Source organism: Condylostylus longicornis, unplaced genomic scaffold (assembly GCF_029603195.1).
Source record: "Condylostylus longicornis isolate FDR11 unplaced genomic scaffold, ASM2960319v2 ptg000030l, whole genome shotgun sequence".
In the NCBI taxonomy this organism is placed as follows: Eukaryota; Metazoa; Arthropoda; class Insecta; order Diptera; family Dolichopodidae; genus Condylostylus; species Condylostylus longicornis.
Window position 1 is genome coordinate 3,567,235 of NW_026577999.1, and position 20,586 is coordinate 3,587,820.

The window sequence follows — 20,586 nt, forward strand, 5'->3', positions numbered from 1 at the left end:
ATTATTGCAAATTAATTGTATTTTTATTAAAAAAAATTTTTTGATCAATGAATTTTATATATGTATAATGTCATTAAACAATTAAATGCTATAAAAATATTTGCCAAATTTTACAATAATTTCGAAAAGCAATTTTCATTCTATTCAAATATGTAAAACTATATACATATAAATGCGATATGGCTATATACCATATAAATATATATTTGAATTATTAAATGCATTGTTAAAATAATAAAAATCTCATAAATATTACAAATTAACAAAAATTTCAAAAAAAAACAAACTACAACATTGTTTTAAAGATATAAAAATTACTATAATTATAATTACCATGGCTTATCGTTCAGAAAATATTTGATTTGTATCGGTTTCTCTGCTGATGGTTAAAATTCCAACAGGTAGCTTATTTTTAAATAAAAAGAGAAGTATTCTTTTTTAATAAAGATTTTCTACGCCAGGTTCACAAAATTTCCTGACATATGTTTATACTAAAATGTCAACTTTCTTAAAAACTTTCATTTTTTTAATTTTTATTTTTTAAATAAGTGTGGGATTTTTTGTATATGATTCGGTAAAAATCATGAAAAATTTAATGAAGTAATACTAATTGAAAATTTTAAGTATACATTTGAATGAAATTTTACGGCTTTTATAAGCTTAATACATTTAAAACAGTATATATGTATAGTTGTGCATAACTCTTACTTGTATAGTGTATAACTATATGTATAAATAAACATGTAAGTATACTCTATGCTATGCACATTATTTTTATTTTTAAAATGCAAATTTAAAAATTTCTTCTTAAAAAATTCAAATACTTTTATACGGTAGAACAATATTAAATTTTGGAAGAGATTCAACAATTTTTTTTTTGGTTAAAATGTTATTAAAATGGATGCGAACTGTGCAACTTTTATTTTACTATTTCAACATTGTTTCCTTTATAATTATTTCAAGAAGAAATTAAATTTTTAAATTGTTTGCAATTTATTTAGCGTATTGGTCTGTTGATTTGCTTTCACAATGTTGTTCAAGTAGTTTTATCGGGTTTTATGTATATACATTTGCCCCTATTTGAATCGTAAATAAAGTTTATACGGCAACACTTAAATTACTATTTTCTAAATATAACAGTAAATTTACTTAAATGTTTTATAAATAAAAATAATATTACTTTAATTTTACATTCGTTTACATCAACGATAGTCATGCATTCTAGCCCATCCTAATTTAAAAAATTGAATATTTTCACTGAAAATCAGCAATAAAATTTACTAAAATAAATTTAAATTCAAAAAATAATTATATACTGAAAAAAATTTTCACCATAACGGCATACATATAACCTCATCAAAGGAAAAAACAACAACATCACAATAATTATATTACATTTAGAATTAAAGGGTAGTTTTGGCGCTAGTATAGCATATAGAGTAAATCAAATTCAAAGTAAAATTTTGTTCATTAAATTTGTTGCTTTTTTTATAATTAGGTACGAAGCTTTTATTTTACCGATATATATATAATATATACATATATATGTAAACAAAATATTATATTTATATTTATATGTACATTTGTATTAATATTTTGTGTCAGACTTAATTGCACATAACATCATTCAGAAAGCATATATAAGCTTAATAAAACGTTAGTATACCACCGAATATATCATACTTACAATAACTGAAGTATATAAATATATCATACTTACATATACTTGAACAACTGTACATATTTCAATATACGAACTTTACCGTATAGAATAATCACTGATAGAATTTGTTAAGAAGTTTTGCGTCTACAGCCTGGTGTGAACAAAATATATGTATGATGCATTTGTTTGTATAACATTGCTATAGTATACACACGCTGCGACTAGACTATATACAGGGCATTGTATATCCGAAATTCAATAGTCTTTCCGAAATATAAAACGATAAAATATCGATCCAGTTGAATTAAAAGTAAAAGTGGAGACATATATCTTCAGTTTTTTCATAATTTAACCCGAGTGGAGTCCCAACTTAATTGTTACACCCATTTTAAAATTTTAAAACTTTTCTTTTCATACCGATATGTAGAATTAAAGATATGTATAGTATACCTTACATTATAAGTCTATGTCAAATTTATAGGAAGTATATTACACATTATATTTCAATCTAAGATTAATCAATTCATTTCATATATATCATATATATTCAGATATATTCATAAATTATATTATTACTTTTATTTATAAAAAAAAAATTCATTAAAACTAAAAAAAACCTTGCAACCCCTGCAATTTCAATTCAATTAGAAAAAGAAATTTCTTTCTCTATCTGTATATAACATTTATATACATACACTTAATATAGTATAACATATTTATATACATATAAGTATATACATTCTATTCGTATTAGAAATTTTTTTATAATATACCTACGTTCTTAAATATATAATGCAGTATACTAATATTATAGATACATATACATATGTACATACATATGCACAAAGATTTTATTTAGTACAATTGTAAAATTATTTATAAGTACATTTATATTTTTAAAATGTTAAATAAATCATTACTATTTAACATGATGTTGATGATGATGATGATCATTTGATTTTTTTTTCAACTGTGGTCAAAATTTCCCATAATGATCTCTAAAAAGGCAATAGCGTTTAATTCTCATATTTAGTTCTTTTAGTTCTCGTCGGAATATTGTTGCAGTCGTTACTAAAATTAAAAAAAAATAAATAAAATTATAAAATAAATGAAAAATTAAGAAATTTTACAATAATAGAAAAAAATAAATTTAAATTGAAAAAAATTAAAAATTTTTTTATCTAATTTTTTAAAATTATAATTATTGCATACTAAAAAATAAATTATTTAATTAAAAAAAAAATTTTAAATTAATTATTTTGAATGGGAATAAGTGTTAAAAAAATTTTTTTCATTGAAATTAAATTTGAGAAAAGTTTAAATAAATTATACAAAAAAATATTTCATAAATTCGGCGATGAATTTTGAATTTTAATTAAATTAAAATTAAAATAAATTTTTAACAAGTAATATTTTATTTTAAAATTATATAATTTAAATTTTTTACATAAAAATAAAATTAAAATTGTACATCTATGTAAATATATATTTGCATAAATGTTTATACATATATACACACATATTTAAATTAAAATTAAATTTAAAATAAAAATAAATTGAAAATACAAAAATAATTAAATAAAGTGAAAAGTATATAAATTAAATTATAAGAATTTTAAATAAAACATTGCGGTATACAAGTATAATATTAATAAAAAATTATTTAAGTAACGACATTATAAGTACATATTCGGAATTAAATAAACATAATATATAATTAAAATTAATTTAAGATGACAGAAATTGATGATATTGTTTCGCATATGCAAAGATTTTCATGGCCAGATTATTTAGTTTTTACATTAATGTTATTTATGTGTATTTTAATTGGAATATATTTTGGATTTATGCAAAGTAAATCAATGGACGAAGATGATTATTTAATGGGTGGTAGAACAATGATGGTAAATTTAATTTATTTATTTTATATTAATTATTATATAGATATATAGTAGTTTAATTATTGTAAATAGAAAAATATATATGTATTTGTACTCGTCTTTTATAAAAATAAATCGCCATAAATCGGAAATTGACATTTGCAAAAGTAATCAATTAATATTGTGAATAAATTATTAATTTTAAATTTATTCGGATTATTCACAATAATGTAATGGTAGTCGATTGACTGCATGAAATTTTTCATATATTTCGAATATAATAATTTATGTAGAAATAATTAATAATTTTATTGTAATAAAAAAAAATTAAAAAAAAAATTATAAAAAAATCTTCGGAAGAAATTTTTTTGGTTTTTTGTATATATTTATTTTACAAACATGTTTATATTTATATACCTATACTCATTCTTAAAATTGTGAAGCTTCAGCTCATTCAGCACACGTTCTCTTATATTTGAAAATATAAATGATTCAATAACTTATTCTAAGGCTTATTATTTCTTATTATTTTAAAGTTATTATAATTATATGAAAATGTAGTTCTTTGATATAATAGTTTGCATTTATTCTTTATACTTAAGAATTAAGCTTATTTTTACCAGCTAATTAAGGTACTAAACAAGAATGAATTTGAAATATTAATCAGAAATTATTTAAATAAATCATTTAATTTCAAATAAAAACTTAGAATTAAATTCTGTTATAAAACTGTTATTCAAAAGTAACTGTTATAAAACTGTTATACATTTTTTAACAGTTTAAATATTTTAATATAAAAGAATTAAATTTTCATTTTAAACTTGTTAAAATACAACTTTTTGAATTTATTTGTAAATTATTTTCTTCCTTATAAAACAGAATTTTACAACTTATTGATTGCAATTATGTAAAGGCACAATTGTGAATGGCTTTCCTTAATGTCATATAAATCAAAATATTTTGCTATCAATTAATTATTAATCTAGCCGACATGCTCAATTTTTAACTGATTTAAAGTATTTATTAAAATATAATATAGTATTCGAAATAAATTTCAAATAGCGTATAAAAGTATTAGATTATGTTCCATCTAAGTTTAGATACACACATAAATTTACGTTATACATAAATGCATTAAAATAGAATATTTTCATATAAATTCCAAAAAACAGCCGGAATATTTTTTTGAGAAATTTCTTTGATACCCATAAATTTATAAATGTAATAATAATAATAATTTAATAATGCGATCTATATAATTTTATTCATTTCAGGTTTTTCCAATTAGTTTATCCCTGATAGCAAGCTTTATATCTGGTATAACATTATTAGGTCTACCAACGGAGGTTTATTCATATGGTATACAATATGTGTATGTGGCCGGAGGAGTTATATTTATGGGATTTGTTATGGGAATTTTTTATTTACCAGTATTTCATGATTTAAATATAACATCAACATATGAGGTAAGCTATACATACTCGTATATATAAATGAAAATATAAAACTACGAGTAATTTATGATTTTTTATAAATTAAATAATATTTTGGTAGCACAAAACACCCACTCAGAAGTGTTTTACTCATTTTCCTAAATTGTTCTTATATTTTTTTTTTGTTTCGTTTCTTTATGAATGCACATTTAATGTACAACTATCCCCTTAAAATGAAAATTTCAGCATTTATTGGGGATAAAATATTTTGTACATGTATACATAATTATTTTGATGAGTGATGAAAATATTTTTACATATGTATGACTAATTAAAAAATTGGTTCTTATCATATTTTTATTGTTATATTTTTCTTATTACATTTGGATTTTTCTTTGAATTTTATTTTAAGATTTTTGTTTGATGGAGTACTGCATTTTAATTCAATATTTGTTTTGATTTTCTTAAGTATTAAATAGGAAATAAAGAAATTTAAAATTTCTCTGTGCATATAGAACATTATGTGTATATTATTGTTTTAAATATTAAAATGTTTACGTTGAAAACTAATTAAAAACATAAATAAACTTAAAAGTTATTTGCATTTGAATATTCTGCAGCAAATCAAAAAATAAACTTGACTGTATTTAAATTTCAACTAATTGTTTATATGTTTATAAGGTTCTTTCTTTAATATGAAGCTTATTTTTCATATTTTATTGGAAGTTTATTTTTCCGGAGAAATTTTGTATTCATAGAAATTGCATAATTATAGGCAAAATTTAAGCTGAATTATAATAATCTAGTCAATTTTAGCGAGTACTGTTAGAAAGCCCTCATCTTAATTAAAAAAGATCTATCAAAATGCAAAATTCTCTAGTCATGTAAACTTTAATCACTTACTAATATAGAATCCTTTTGATAAAACAGAACATTTTTTGATATTAAAAAGGTGAGAACTGAAAGAATAGAAAAGGAGGAGAGATATGTAATAGTAATACTGTAGATGCTATAGTAAATACTGTAGTAGATTGTTTTAGATAAAAGTAGATGTACTCGTAATAGTAATAGTAGTAATAGTAATAGTAGCAGCAGCAATGGAGTTAGTAGTAGTTGTAGTAGTAGTAGTAGCAGTAGGAGAGGGAGCTCCGCTGGTTGCTACGCTCATACACTTCACCAAAAGGCCCATCGGTAATCCTCTTTGAAATTATTTGACCACCATGCCAACCAACTTCTTGAAAAAAACTGAAATCATCATGGCATATTTACCGTAAAAAATCAACCTGCTTAACGAATCTCGGGATCCGGACCAAAGATCGCTCCAATATAGCTGCTCAAAACTATTGTAGAAGAAAACTTTTAAGATACGCCTCTTCTTCCACATCAGAGACGGCTATAGGTACAAAAGAACATGTTCCACGTTCTTTACCTCCGCTAATTCCTGGTATCTCCGACAGAACATCTGTTGTAGTAACTCGCAACCTATATTGTCAATTTCTTCTAAAAGACAGTGCCTTTTCAAAACCCAAACCAATATATTGAGAACGACCCTGCCATATTACAAAAACGCATTCGTCCTGTTCTAATCCTTACAAGGCCAGATCGCTCTAGTTACCCTACTCACCGTGTGGAAAATATGCAAAAATTTTGTTTGAATTCTACCTTTCTATCTTGAACGTTGTTTATTAATTCAATTCTATTGATCGTTATTAATTAATTCAATTTGTTTTTATATTATAAATGTTCGCCTTACATATCTATGTACATAGAAGTTAATCTTGTTAATAACTTAATTAAGAAATAATAAAATATTTCCTATACTAGTTTTTTATTCAATAAAATCAAAGCAAATTTTCCGATATCATCCGACATTACAATTAATTTTACTGTTTATTTTCTAAATTGACATTCATTTAAACTAATAATTGTGCCTAGAGAAATATTTTTTTAACTTTGTATGTAATTTATTGCAACTCATGTCGATATGAAAGTACTTTTATTCATAATAGAAAGCGTTTTCTTAAATCATGTATGAATTTGATTTGATTTTTTTTTGATAATTTCTTGTTTATATATTGTTGTTTCAAGTATGCATATACATATGTATGTGTTTGCAATTCAGAGAAATAGTTAATTGTAAATCGAGTATCAATTATAAAGTTGTTTAGGAAATAAATAATGCTACTTAATATTGAATTAATTGGTTCTTATATAGGTAAAATTGGTCGAATTGTGGTTGACCAATTTCCTCTATTCCGATTAGGGCATTCCAATTTACTAAAGTCAAAAATCAGTTTTGCAGATTATTGAGTTATTTAAGCGTTGACCAACCTGCTGTATTTTTATCTTTATTAAATATTGAAGGTAATTAACATTTATTATTTCATTTTTGCTGCAATTCAATATCGAATATTATGGATATATGAGTAATTACTTCTATATTAATATTTTATTTAATAATGTCGTATATTATAAATTATATAATATGAGGCATAATTTTTATAGTTCCCTTGCCAGGGTTTGAATCCGAGGCCCTTTGGTTAAAAGACTGATGCCATAACGACTGCACCATTTGTCATAGCTTTAATGCTATCAAGAGCTTAAAATTGCCAAAATTTATTTCTTTTATCCTTATCGAACCACAAATACGAGACATATAAATTTAATCTATAACTGAAATATTTTATTAATTTAATATTCATTAAAATAATATAGAGTGCGCTTTCTTTATATTAATTTTTTTTTCTTCATTATTTTCATCTTATTTTCAAAAATTCCTTAAATTTCATTCAATTGTTTAATGCCACTTTGCATATTACGAAATTTAAATGCAAAATTTTCTATTTTTATAAGACTTTCTAAATGAACAAAAGAAATATTTATAATGTATGTATGTAACGTATGTATGTATGTTAAAGGTGGTGAATTACAAATAGTATTATTATAATATATTTATATATATAGTATGTAATAATCTTTAATGACGTAAAAATATTCTAATATTTAATCATCAAAAATGCAGCTCTTTTGTTTCTATATGTACGATATTTATATACAATAAGTATATAAAAACATACACATACCTATACATAACTGTAGTCTAATATACCAGTCTAATATACCAATAAAATTCTAAATGTAAACAATAAAAATTAGAAATTAAAATGTAATTTCCCTTTTTCAGGTAATTTTAAAAAGTGACCATATTATTTGTGATTAATAAACAAATTAAAAATTAATAATTTTCATAATTAGCTATCACGGTTGAAAAGTGTATACAGTTGCTATTCAAAATATTTTCCGATTTAATTGTACGAGTATAAACAGACCGAGTTAAATACTTTACAAAACAAGGTTTTAAGTATAGGTTGGAAATCACCTTTAGCTAGTGTTATTAAAAGTACAATAAGTCTGAGCCTAAAAAGAAACCCATTGCGTATGTAACAACCAATATAATTTTAAAATGTGGCTAAGATTGCTATTGAATTTCATTCAAGATTCATATGTCTAATATAAAACAATATTTTAAGTTTTTATTGATATATGGTCACCATAATGATTGTATGAAGAATACACACACATACTTTTCATCCACTTGTTCACGTTATTATGAAAATATTTAATCAAATATACATACAAACAAATTTATGGCTTTGTACATGCAGCGTGTATATAATAAAAATTTCACCTTTCATTGCCAAAATTTTGTACATATACCAATATCTATATATATATCAAATTTTTTTCACAACAATGCATGTTAACAATGAAAATGAATTGTGTAATATTTAGGAAAAGTTTTTTTTTTTTGTGTTTGAATGAATAAATGGCGCCTCTTTTAGTATATAAGCGTGAGCACACATACCTGTAGATATAATATATATGAAAATAGGTGTATATATTTACATTTTACTTTTTGTTTATATATTTTGATTCGTCCATTTCCTTTTCGATTAATTCAAATTTCTGCGTGACGTCATTATATGTTTATAGATGTTAGATAAATAAAACAAAATTTGTAATGAGTAAATAATCGAATTAATCATGAGGGCTGCAACTTTTTAAATTTTTTTTTTTGTTTTTATTTTTCTCATCATTATAATTTAAGGATTTCAAAAATTATGTACGAATAATATTTGCGAGCTATTTAATTAAAATATTTATAAAAACCAGTTTGTTTTGAATTATTTTATGAAAAGAAGAGAAATTTGCATATCATCAGGCGTTTCAGGATACTTTTAAAGAAATCTTTAAAAAATAAATCATTATAGCTACATTTATTTACCCAAATGTGTTATACACGTTTTAAGAGAGAAATCTGAAATTTTGTACTCAAGTTTTATATTCGAGTTTTGGGTGAAATTTCGATATTCCTTTAAAAATCTAGAATTTAAAACATTTTTGACAACTTGTTAACAGTGACACTTGAAAAATATTTTAAATTCCGGAAATAGAAGAAAATGGTTGTATAAATTAATTGTAATCTTGAGCTTCTTGTTTATGAATTTTTACGATAACTTTTCTCTTAGCTGTTATCGTATTTATTAATACTATCCAGAAAGTATATCACTTGAACAGAAAGGCATAATAAACGCATCTAGGTGCGTGAGAATTGTAAACTGTTATACTCATTTCAAAAATTATAATAAACAAATAATTCTATACATGTTTTTGTAATTTACATTAATTTATATCTATCTACATACATAATTTATATAAATGCAATCAAATATATCGTATGTATATATACAACAAAATAAAACAAAGTATGCACTATAGAAATAAAATATAAATGAAAATTGTATGCAAATTGTTTGTAGTTTAAGTGAGGAAAAAAATTAAAATCAATTTAAAATCTCAACAAATTGATGAGCTTTTTTTTTTAAAAAAAAAAATAAATAAATGCGTTTATAAACAAGTTGTAAAAAAAAATTTAAAAATAATTTTTATTATACATATTATGTGTGTATGTACGTTTGTATAACCACATACATATTTTATGATTTTCCACGTTGAAAGATAATTTATATGGTCATAAATACAATTTAATTGAAAAATTTAAGGGAAAAAAAATACAAATCTTTTCAATCATCTTTCTGTTTGACCCTGATTTTAAGCTTTGAATTTTTCATATTATATTTTCTTGTATATATATCAATGATCCCATGGAAAACTATGCCAAGTCAACTTCGTTTTTTTTCCACGAAAATTGTCTTATTTGAAAGGTTATAACAAAACTACTCTTAACTACAAAGTTTTTAGTTTTAATTGGTCGGAAATTTTGAGAATAGAAGTAATACTTTGCAAACTATGCAATTTTAAGTTATGCGATTTTTGTAAGCTAATTTGGCTTACTATATAACAAGAATCAAATATTGTTGAAAAGTAAAATGTTTTACTATTTTCAAATTATGCAAAATTTTTGACAATTGTGTGATCTATATGATTATTTTCATTGAAGTGTGTGTTGAAATACCATGCTTTAATTTAAGTCTAATTTGATCTATTTTTTAATATTCACTTATTGGTTTGGTATTTTTATCAAAAATTACATGCCAAACGTATTTATACCAATACATAATATCAAAAATTTCTGTCATAAAAATGCTAAATTTCTTTATCCCATAAGTACTAAATTATTAAATTGTTTACAATTGTCCTGTTTGAATTCAGCTATAGCTCTCAAATAATTTCAAAAATAATATTATTAATATTATAAGCAGAAAATAATTCTGTTATTTCTGCGTAAAATTCAAAAATTTTAGACGCAAACCCGAAATTTACATGTTTTTTTAATTTCAGAAATATCCTAGTTTACTAAAATTTTAGAGTTGGTTTAGTTTTTCATGGGACCATCGATATATAGCACATATAAATGTACATTTATATTATTCATATATGTATGATATAAATTTACAATTATTTAATTCAATTTTAATTCAAATTATTTATTTTACTTTATCATTTTTGATAGTTCCACTTTCTTCCACTTAATAAATCAAGATCAATTTAAAAAAAAATATATATATATGCTCTCTGTAGACTATATGGACCATGAATATTATGGTAAATTGTAATTTTTATTAATAATAATAGTGATTTCTTTATATATAAATCTTTATGAATATTAAATACTTAAGTTTTTATATATATTCAGGCTAATCCTAAAATTTAGATTTATAAAATACTAAAATTTTTACAATATTGAATTGATATGCTCACGTTTTCACGTTACTTCCAATTTAAATTGTTTAATAAGAGATTATATTAGATATTTTTATTAAGGGTATATAGTCGCTAGTTATACGTAAATAAAAAATATTAAATCCATTCAATTAAGAAGCAATGTAGGAATAGAGGAAAACAAAAAAAAAGCATGAAATGTAGGTAGATTTTAAGAGTGCAATGCTATTAATAAAAAAAAATATTAAAATGAATCCTGTTTCGTTGATATTTAATGAAGAAAATAGATGAGCCAAAAATAATAAAGGGAAAGTAAGGAGAAAAGCAGCGGCGGATTTACCATATATGCAAGGTAATCATTGGCAACGAGCGCCCGAAAACGGGGTTCAATTATTTTACGTAATGTGTAAAGTTTATTGCATAATGTCCATTGCTTTAAAATCGGAGGGCGCAATTTTTGGAAAACGTGTAGGGCGTCGAACAAGGGAAATCCGGACAATAGCAGAAAATTCACCTAAATTGTTTTGAAGAAATTCGGGTTGGAACCGAATATGGGTTTGAATTTATAAGTAAGAGTACATTTCCCTTAAACTAGCCAAAATGAAGGCAATAGGTGCATTTTGCGAAATTTAATAATTTGTGGTTTCAACATTTGCAGCAGTCTGATATCACAAAAACCAAGATTTCGGAGTTATTTATACAGAAAAAAGCACAGAAGACGCTTTTGTCAAATGCTTTCCTAAAATTTTTTACTCTACTCTTTTATAAGGAAAACCTAATAGAACTGTTCTTATTCTTTCAATATAGTTTTAATATTTATTTTAAATATATAAGTATGCATCTACATAATTAATATGGAAATTATAAATTATTTTAATCTTTTCAGTATTTGGAAAAACGTTTCGATAGTCGTTTAAGATTATTTGGTTCGATTATGTTTACTTTAATGAACGTAAGTAAATTTTTCTTTTCATATCAAATAAATATTTTGAATAAATTGAAAAAGAATATTTTTGTAATTAAAATTTATAATGCCTTAATTTTTTTTCAGATTGCCTATTTACCAATTGTGATATATGTACCAGCTTTAGCTTTTAATCAAGGTGTGTATTATAAAATTTCAATTTTTACTTATTTAGATTTAGGTTGGAAATTTTATTGTAATTACAATTAAATTTTGTCTTACTATATTTTTAGTTACTGGGGTTAGCGTTCACACAATAACGCCGGTAGTTTGTATAGTGTGCATTTTTTATACGTGTGTGGTAAGATAAACTACATGTTGCAAACTTTGTTTTTTAATATAAAAAAAGTAAAAAAAAATTTCATACTTAATTTCATTTGTAGGGCGGTCTAAAAGCAGTAGTTTGGACTGATGTTATACAAACATTTTCAATGTTTGGTGCTTTACTTTTAGTTGCTGTAAAAGGTACATATGATTTAGGTTCTTCACGAGCATTAGCCGTTATAACTGAAGGCATAGAATCTGAGCGAATAGAATGGCCAGAGTAAGAATGAAATAAAAAAAAAAAATTGTAATTATCAATTACAAATTTTTGCATTTGTGTCTTTTTTTTTTTTTGTGATACAGTTTTAATATTGATCCAACAATTCGTCATACAATTTGGTCACAAATTATTGGCGGTGTATTTTATTGGACTCAAACAAATGCTGTTTCTCAGAATATGATACAACGGTATTTGTCATTGCCTTCATTAAAAGCTGGTCGTCAAGCTTTGACTATATTTGTTGTAGGTGTGATGGCATTAATGATGTTATGCAGTTATAATGGTTTATTAATATATGCTACTTATAAGGGTTGTGATCCTTTAACAACAAAGGTTTGAATTTACTTTGTATTTCAATTGAACTTCCATTTATACATATATGAAAATATTAATTTTATTAAATTTTATAAAAATTTGTAGTTAGCAAAAGTAAGAGATCAGTTGTTGCCACTTTTTGTAATGGATATCTTAAGAGATTTACCAGGTTTATCTGGTTTATTTATAGCTGGAGTTTTTAGTGCTGCTTTAAGTTCACTTTCAACATGTTTGAATTCAATGTCTGCAGTTGTATTAGAAGATTTTTTCAAACCATATGTTAAGAATCCATTATCAGATAGAGCCGTTGATTGGATTATGCGATCAGTTGTTGTTTTACTTGGAATTTTATGCCTTTGTTTAGTTTATGTTGTTGAAAAAATGGGAACTGTTTTACAATTAACAATGAGTTTAGAAGCAATTACAAATGGTCCATTATTTGGTATTTTTACTTTGGGTATATTTATGCCATGGATCAATGGAAGCGTATGAATTTATTTAAGAAAGTTTAATATTTTGAATAAATCTTAATATTTTAACCTTATATATATTACAGAGTGCATTAACTGGTGGTATCCTAGGAGTTGTATTAATGTCATGGATTAGTTTAAATGCACAATGGGGTATAGCATCTGGTGCAATAAAATATGATACGAAAATCCTATCTATTGAAAATTGCACTTATAAATTTGATACAACCAATGTTATAACAAATTCAACAGAGCTAACATCTAAATCAAAGTAACTTTTTTAAAGTAAATATAAGCTTTTAAAGGTTTAAAATAATTTCTTTAATATTTCAGTGATATATTTGTTTTGTATAAGATCTCTTATATGTGGTATACATGTTTGGGTGCTGTTGCCACAATTATTGTAGCGATACTTTGTATGTTAATATTTGGACGTAATGATATTAAAAAAGTGGACAAAGCTTTAATAACACCATGTATAAGAAAATTCATGTCTGATCAAAAAATGCAAGAAACAGTGCGTTGAAAATTATTTTGTGGTGTCGATAACAATTTCATTTACAATGAATTTACAATTAATTTAAATATTAATTCTCGAAATTGAATAAGATTGAAAATGAAATTGTTATCAACTTTTAATGTAAGTTTTGAATCATTATTTTTACTTTAATATCCGATATTTTTTAGAACGGCTACAGTACTAAAAACATTCCGAACAAATTAAAACACAGTGAATCAGCGCTTTAATAAATATAGGTAGATATAAATTTTTTAGTTGTTTGATAAAAGTTACTTTGTAAATTTTATAGGATAAATTAAATTTAATTCGTTTTAAGAAACCAAACTTAATGTTAAAATAACAAGAAGATAAATAAGATTAAATAGAATAAAATATAAAACTGTAATAAACACCAAAAATTTTAAATAAAATATATTTTGTTATAAATTTTATTTTATTGTTTTTTTCTTTTTGAAATTACCATTGTCAAATTATCTATCTTCTATTTCTTGATCTAGATCTAGATCTAGATTTTCTGCTTTTTTTCGTTTTCTTTTTGTGCTTCTTATCATCATCCGAAGAACTATATTTGTACTTGTGTTTATCTCTTCTATGCTTCTTCGATTTTGATGATTTAGATTTTGATGTTTTATACCTATATTTTTCCGGATAATCTTCACTTGACTCAGATGTAAGTCTTTTCTTCCTTCTTTCAGTTGACCGTGATCTACGTCTTAAAGGTGTGTCGTTATCCAGTAAACGGTTATTGTCATTTTCATACGACTTAAAAGTTTTCCTGTTCTCAATTTTATCATCTTGATTTTTTTCGAATTCTGTATTGCGTCGTGAATCTGAATATTCTTTATTAGGTGACTGCCGTCTTGATGACACACTTTTAATTTTTGAATCAGAATTACTTATATTGGAGTTATTTTTAGAATTATGTGTATAATCTTCATTTTCCGTTTTAATTTTGAACCCTTCTCTTTTATTAATTTCTGTTTTACAATATTTTTGGTTTGTGTCATACTTATAACTTTCGTCATATTTTTCCGTCTTTATTTTAGGTTCCTCTTTTAGATAATTTTCTTCTTTTGTAATTTGTGCTAATTTAATTTCAGCTTTCCTTTTGTATTCCTCGTATTTTTCAGAATCTAGTCATATATTTAAGCATAAATAACAATTTTTAAATAAATTAAGTACAATACTTACTTATAACCTTTCCATATGTCTGGTATTCTTTTTTTGATACAGGTTGTAACAAATATTCACATAAAGACTCTTTTAAACCACCTAAAGCTAATTTAACTATAACTCTTCCGGTTCTGTCATCTAAACCTTCAATTTGACCGTATTGTTTTTTATACTTTCCAGCTAATATTTTGATAAATGAATTTTTTTTTATTTCTAGCTTTTCATTTTCTTCAGGAGGAATTAACATGGGTTGACGTTTAACAGCTTTGTCAGCCCCTAAACCCATTCCCTTAGGACGTGGGCAAATATCATCTTCGATCTTTTTCTTTTTGATTACTTCATCCTTTAAACCCATACCTCTTAACATAGCCATACCAAATTGATTGATTGGTATATTTCCATAATCCTCTAGAGTTGATTCTTCGGCTCCATCTAATGGTAGATCTTCTGGTTTAACAACAAGAGTCAATTTTGATCCAGTTTCTTCTGGATCTCCATTGAAATCTTTGCGTGCTTCAATTAGTAACTCTGTAATAGCACGTTTTTCTAACGAGTCCAATTGTAAATTGTTTATGCTTTCAGAGTTAGATATTTGTTTCACATTATCTTTGCTTTCTTCAATGTCAATTCCTTCTAAAACAGCTTTACGTCGTCTTAAACTTTCCAAAGCTTTTGACGTTTTTGAGGAATTTTGCAGAGGAATAACCAAACGCTCATCTTCGGTTTTTGGAGATTCACTAAAATAGAAATTTTGTTAAAATCCTCAAAAAATAAATGATCAATACTTACTCAACAAATTTTATTTTATTATCCTCTAAGCATGTTATTAACTCTGTTTTATTTTTGATGACCGATTCCTTTTTGTTTGCTTGCAATTGAGGTTTTTTGATGGTTTTTGTAAAACCGAAAGTAATTTTTTTTGTTTCCATTATTTTTATCTCAATCAAAGGCTAATTTTCAATTTTTTTTTCTAAGGTTTTAAAAACAACTTTTGTGTATTGTTTTTATTTATTACGTTTGACAATTTTGACAACACACTGAAATGTGTGACCATCGATTTCTGAATGTAGTAAAATAAGAGTAAGAATAATTAAAACCTGCAAAACTTTTTTGACCTTGTTTTCATCTCACCATGTGTCGCTTCGCTATTTTACTTTTAGAAAATCTGAGATTAAATCTGACGAGAACAGAGTAAGCCCTATTATTTGCTGTCATATAGAGTCTGATGTCAAATAGTCTAATATATAAGATTTTTATCTATTCACGTTACTAAATATTTTATTATATTTATTCGCCGGATTATAATTCACAATTCAAAAACAGTTTATATTGTAATTATGTATATAAAATATACATAATTATGCATTTCTTCAAATATTCTTGAATAGTACTGTTTTGTCAATAAGGTACATCTGGCCGACTTATTGTAAAGAAAATTTCAGTTTAATCAAAAGCAATGCAAAAGAAACAACTGTGTGATTCGTAATGTGTTTTGTTATGATTTTCACAACGTGTAAATAAAATTTCACGATTTTGATACTTTAAAAGGGAAATAAAATTATAATTTTAATATTAATATGGTAACCTCATCAATTCAAAAGAGAAATGTTTCGAATGCTATTCTTGCAGGCGCTGGAATAGGATTTGTTTATTTTCTCTTTCGAAAAAGGTCTCTTATCATAAATAGTATTCGAAAAGCATGTAAATTTGGTGGTCCGTTGCGAAATAAGAAAGTTGAAATTGTGGAAGATGCCGATCACTGTAATCGAATTGCTGTAAATTTAAAAAAGTAAGAATCATTCTTATAGAAAATAATGATAAACTGTTACCAAATATTTTTCTAGTGATTGCGAACAGTTTCGAGTTTTAGGTTTTGATTGTGAGTGGGTGAATGTTGGTGGTTCTAGACGTCCTGTAGCGCTTTTACAACTTGCTTCACATAGTGGTCTTTGTGCTTTAATAAGATTATGTAAATTAAAACATATTCCTATGAAATTGCGCGAAATTTTAGAAGATGACAATATTTTAAAAGTCGGTATAATTCCAAGTGAAGATGCAATGAAATTATCTCAAGATTATGGAGTTGGAGTTTCTAATACGATAGACTTGAGATTTTTAGCTCTTCGTGCAAGTAGAAAACCGGAAGGAATGGCTAATATGGCTAAGTCTATTTTAGACCTTGAATTGGACAAAGATTGGAGAGTAAGCTGTTCTAATTGGGAAGCTCATTCACTGACAGAAAGACAAATCAATTATGCTGCCAATGATGCTTTAGTTGCCATGGAAGTGTATAAAGTATACTTTAAAGAAATAATGGGAATATACTGGTTTAGAAAAAAAACACATGACGAATTTTTAACATCAATTGAGCCTTTTATTGACATGAAATATAAAGATAGTTATTCTAGCAATATATCGAAAATGTCCTTTCTTTCAAATTTTGGAGAATCGAAAAAGAAAAATAATAAAGTAATTAAGAGAACATATACAACTTTGGCAAGAACAAAAGCGTTATACGATAATTGTCTTATGCAAGCTCCAGATGGAGATTTACTTTGCACTTGTGAACGCAGAAAAGCACAATGGTATTTAGATCAAAATTTAGCAGACCTAATAGAAGAAGATCCTTTTACAATTAGATTAAATTTTGAACCTGCGGGAAGAGCTGTTGGTGATGTTGGAAAGTACTATCAAATACCAAAAGAAAATCGTTGTGTCGTATGTGGCAGTGAAGATGGATTTATTCGAAAAAATATAGTGCCACGAGAATATAGAAAACATTTTCCAGGTAGGTACTATAATTATGAAAACGATCTTCTTTTATTTTAAAAATATTGATACATTTCTGTAGATGTAATGAAATCTCACACGTCACATGATGTACTATTATTATGTCCCAATTGTCATCAAGTCAGCAACATATCGGATCTTAAAGTTAGGGAAAATTTGGCAAAGTCTTGTGAAGCGCCATTACTTTTTCATCAGGGAGGAGCAAAATTTGTTGAAAATCCTAAGTTAAAGTAAGATTAAATTAATTTCAGTAACAAAAACTACAACAAGTAGAATTATTTTCCAGAAAAATTAGATCTGCAGCGAGAGCATTGCTGTACAACGCAAGTAAAATACCATTAGAAAGAAGAGAGCAGCTGAAACAAGTTCTTTTGGACAATTTTCCCGAAAAATCTGAAATAAATTCTGACCTATTAGAATACGCTGCAAATGTAGAAGTATTGTAAGTTCGTTATTAAAAGAATATCTAAAATTTTTGCGAAATTTATATTCAAATTTTCTAGGGAATCTGTAGAAAATTATTGTTGCCACGGAATTAAAGTAGTTAATAAATATCAGGATGAATTTGGTGGACTTATTGAATTAGAAAAATTGTGGAGAAAACATTTTTTGAACACTATGAAACCAAAATTCATGCCAGAGTTTTGGTCAATTAATCATAATGAAGATAGGTTTGTTTGTATTTCCCTATTACAAAAATTGAATATTAATCTGAATATTTCCCATTTGCAGATTAGAAATTCGAGCCAAGGAAGGAAGGATAAAAGAAAATGACATGATTATAGCAGGTATCGATCCCAATTTTATAAAAGCCACAGAAGATTCAAATGAAGAAGAAAAAAGCCAAGCATAATGTTCAATTTCAACTATATTTACATAAATTCATTTCAGTAATTTTAATTGCTTTTACAGGAAATTTATTGATTTGATCAGCAATATAAATACATTATACTACACTATAAGTTATATTTACTATTTTTTTGGATTTTTTACCAATAAAATTAGAAAGTATTTACAAAATTTTTCTATCGTAAATTTCTATGATTTAACACAATCTATTTGCTAGAGATATTTTAAATTAAAAATACTTAAAGTTTAATACGTTGTATTCAAATTAAATCGTAAAACATTTTGTAGGAATTAACAATGAAATGTTTATGTAATAAACATTTAGGTACCCATATTTTTTCTTTTTACGAATATTCAAATCCTAATTACTTTATTATTTAGTTCGAATTAAATGAACTCGAAACCTTCGTATTTTAAATCAGTTGGAACTTTTTCTTCTTCAAGTATAATTCCACCATTTACGTCAAATACAGAAATAAAAGTAGCGGTTTTACCATTAACTTCTTCTGTTTTTAATGCGACAATGATTTGATCATCGGTCCCAGGAATAAATTTAAAACTAGAATATCCATGTGTTGGTTTAATTTTATCAATTTTCGTAATTTTAATATCAGTGAAATGTTCGTCCGCGCATATCAATACGTTACACCCCATATGCTCGTCACGCGTTTCGTTATACCTAAATCCAAAAATTTTATTTTATAAAAATTAAAAAAAAAAGGATCTTAACTTACTTTTCACGTGAACATCTTCTTGGCAAGAAATACCATTTTCTATTCTTATTCGAAAACATTCCAGATTCATGGATCATGTAACCTGGCCATGTAATACCAATATGTTCCCTCATTAACTTATAATATACAGACCAATCTAAATGCTTAACTTCTCCGTTTGCTGATACCGTTTTAACCCACATTGGATTCTCGTTTTCAAAATCTCCTTGCGATGAAGTCCATTCTTTTCCCATGGATCCAACGTATAATAATCTATCTTTAACAGTCGCCCATTCAGCTTTAAATCCCTTAGCTATACTACCATCGCCGTCAGGTAATATAACCCAAGGTATTACTTTACCTTTTACAATTTCATATATGAGGCCAGTTCTATCATCTACTGTAAATAATTTTCCGTTGAATGTAACTAATTCAGATAATTCCATGCCACGTCCTTTTAATGAATAACTTGATACTAATTCAGATGGTTCTGTTTCTTCCCATGTAATAACAACTGATTTTTTTTGTGAATTATAGCTTAAAAATCCGTTTTTCATATAACTTCTCCATTCATCTTTATCTTTTACCTTAGAGTTTGTATCTAAATCTGCTACGATTGCTATACGATAAGTTGGGCTTCCACGTATTAAAATTGGCGTACTTAAAGGATACGTTGCATTGTATGAATCTTCAATTAATACTGGTCTCAGTCGTTGAGACCATGAATCTGATGAACTTGAGGAGTCATGTTTAACGTACATAAACATAAATATTAATGACAAAATTGCTAAAATTAAAAATACAGCATAATAATTAAATCGAAAACTACGATTCCCTATACGATATGTTGGTGGCGAAGACAGAGCTGTCCGCCAATCTCTGTACATTATACGATTATTCGTATTATCACCACCACTAAGTAAACCTTGCCTCATTGATCAGCTATTTTTACTGACATTTTTATTTAAAGAATATTTAAAATTTAAAACACGGAACGGATGAAAATTAAATTTCATTTAAATTGTTATTTCTTTCAATTTTACTGAATAGCCACAAATTAGAGATAGTTATTAGTTTAAAAACTATCAA

General features: G+C 25.3%; 4 protein-coding genes across 5 annotated transcripts; 2 read left to right on the top strand and 2 right to left on the bottom strand.

The window, feature by feature from the left end:
• The first annotated feature begins 3,047 nt into the window (after window positions 1–3,047).
• On the top strand, window positions 3,048–14,366 carry LOC129608033 (sodium-coupled monocarboxylate transporter 1). 2 transcript variants are annotated; one of them, XM_055519338.1, is made up of 12 exons: window positions 3,048–3,567; window positions 4,818–5,009; window positions 12,046–12,111; window positions 12,211–12,262; window positions 12,357–12,424; window positions 12,507–12,667; window positions 12,751–13,000; window positions 13,088–13,468; window positions 13,539–13,723; window positions 13,786–13,969; window positions 14,140–14,208; window positions 14,262–14,366. In XM_055519338.1, exons 1-11 carry the CDS (start codon window positions 3,397–3,399, stop codon window positions 14,197–14,199), a joined length of 1,770 nt encoding a protein of 589 aa, XP_055375313.1. In that variant the 5' UTR covers window positions 3,048–3,396; the 3' UTR covers window positions 14,200–14,208; window positions 14,262–14,366. The 2 variants fall into 2 exon arrangements, with proteins under 2 accessions (XP_055375313.1, XP_055375312.1); XM_055519337.1 differs by having other exon boundaries at window positions 3,049–3,567; window positions 14,140–14,360.
• A 30-nt stretch (window positions 14,367–14,396) lies between these two features.
• On the bottom strand, window positions 14,397–16,171 carry LOC129608035 (G-patch domain and KOW motifs-containing protein). The gene is made up of 3 exons (XM_055519340.1): window positions 15,935–16,171; window positions 15,164–15,882; window positions 14,397–15,105 (listed from the first exon to the last, which is right to left on the bottom strand). Exons 1-3 carry the CDS (start codon window positions 16,072–16,074, stop codon window positions 14,447–14,449), a joined length of 1,518 nt encoding a protein of 505 aa, XP_055375315.1. The 5' UTR covers window positions 16,075–16,171; the 3' UTR covers window positions 14,397–14,446.
• Window positions 16,172–16,588: 417 nt separating this feature from the next.
• LOC129608034 (exonuclease 3'-5' domain-containing protein 2) lies at window positions 16,589–18,912 on the top strand. The gene is made up of 6 exons (XM_055519339.1): window positions 16,589–16,934; window positions 16,990–17,933; window positions 17,997–18,165; window positions 18,222–18,377; window positions 18,439–18,606; window positions 18,668–18,912. Exons 1-6 carry the CDS (start codon window positions 16,723–16,725, stop codon window positions 18,786–18,788), a joined length of 1,770 nt encoding a protein of 589 aa, XP_055375314.1. The 5' UTR covers window positions 16,589–16,722; the 3' UTR covers window positions 18,789–18,912.
• Window positions 18,913–19,005: 93 nt separating this feature from the next.
• LOC129608036 (soluble calcium-activated nucleotidase 1) lies at window positions 19,006–20,543 on the bottom strand. The gene is made up of 2 exons (XM_055519341.1): window positions 19,519–20,543; window positions 19,006–19,463 (listed from the first exon to the last, which is right to left on the bottom strand). The coding sequence occupies exons 1-2, from the start codon at window positions 20,430–20,432 to the stop codon at window positions 19,172–19,174; spliced, it is 1,206 nt and encodes a 401-aa protein (XP_055375316.1). The 5' UTR covers window positions 20,433–20,543; the 3' UTR covers window positions 19,006–19,171.
• Window positions 20,544–20,586: the final 43 nt, after the last annotated feature.

Excerpts from the sequence above, each read along its gene's own strand:
- LOC129608033 (XM_055519338.1), top strand. The coding sequence starts at position 3,397 with ATGACAGAAATTGATGATATTGTTTCGCATATGCAAAGATTTTCATGG. Across the intron at positions 12,263-12,356 it reads AGCTTTAGCTTTTAATCAAG|TTACTGGGGTTAGCGTTCAC; the intron begins GTGTGTATTATA and ends CTATATTTTTAG. Across the intron at positions 12,668-12,750 it reads GAGCGAATAGAATGGCCAGA|TTTTAATATTGATCCAACAA; the intron begins GTAAGAATGAAA and ends TTTGTGATACAG.
- LOC129608035 (XM_055519340.1), bottom strand. The coding sequence starts at position 16,074 with ATGGAAACAAAAAAAATTACTTTCGGTTTTACAAAAACCATCAAAAAA. Across the intron at positions 15,883-15,934 it reads AATAAAATAAAATTTGTTGA|TGAATCTCCAAAAACCGAAG; the intron begins GTAAGTATTGAT and ends TTTCTATTTTAG. Across the intron at positions 15,106-15,163 it reads GACATATGGAAAGGTTATAA|ATTCTGAAAAATACGAGGAA; the intron begins GTAAGTATTGTA and ends ATATATGACTAG.
- LOC129608034 (XM_055519339.1), top strand. The coding sequence starts at position 16,723 with ATGGTAACCTCATCAATTCAAAAGAGAAATGTTTCGAATGCTATTCTT. Across the intron at positions 17,934-17,996 it reads ATATAGAAAACATTTTCCAG|ATGTAATGAAATCTCACACG; the intron begins GTAGGTACTATA and ends ACATTTCTGTAG. Across the intron at positions 18,378-18,438 it reads GCTGCAAATGTAGAAGTATT|GGAATCTGTAGAAAATTATT; the intron begins GTAAGTTCGTTA and ends CAAATTTTCTAG.
- LOC129608036 (XM_055519341.1), bottom strand. The coding sequence starts at position 20,432 with ATGAGGCAAGGTTTACTTAGTGGTGGTGATAATACGAATAATCGTATA. Across the intron at positions 19,464-19,518 it reads AGAAGATGTTCACGTGAAAA|GTATAACGAAACGCGTGACG; the intron begins GTAAGTTAAGAT and ends TTTTGGATTTAG.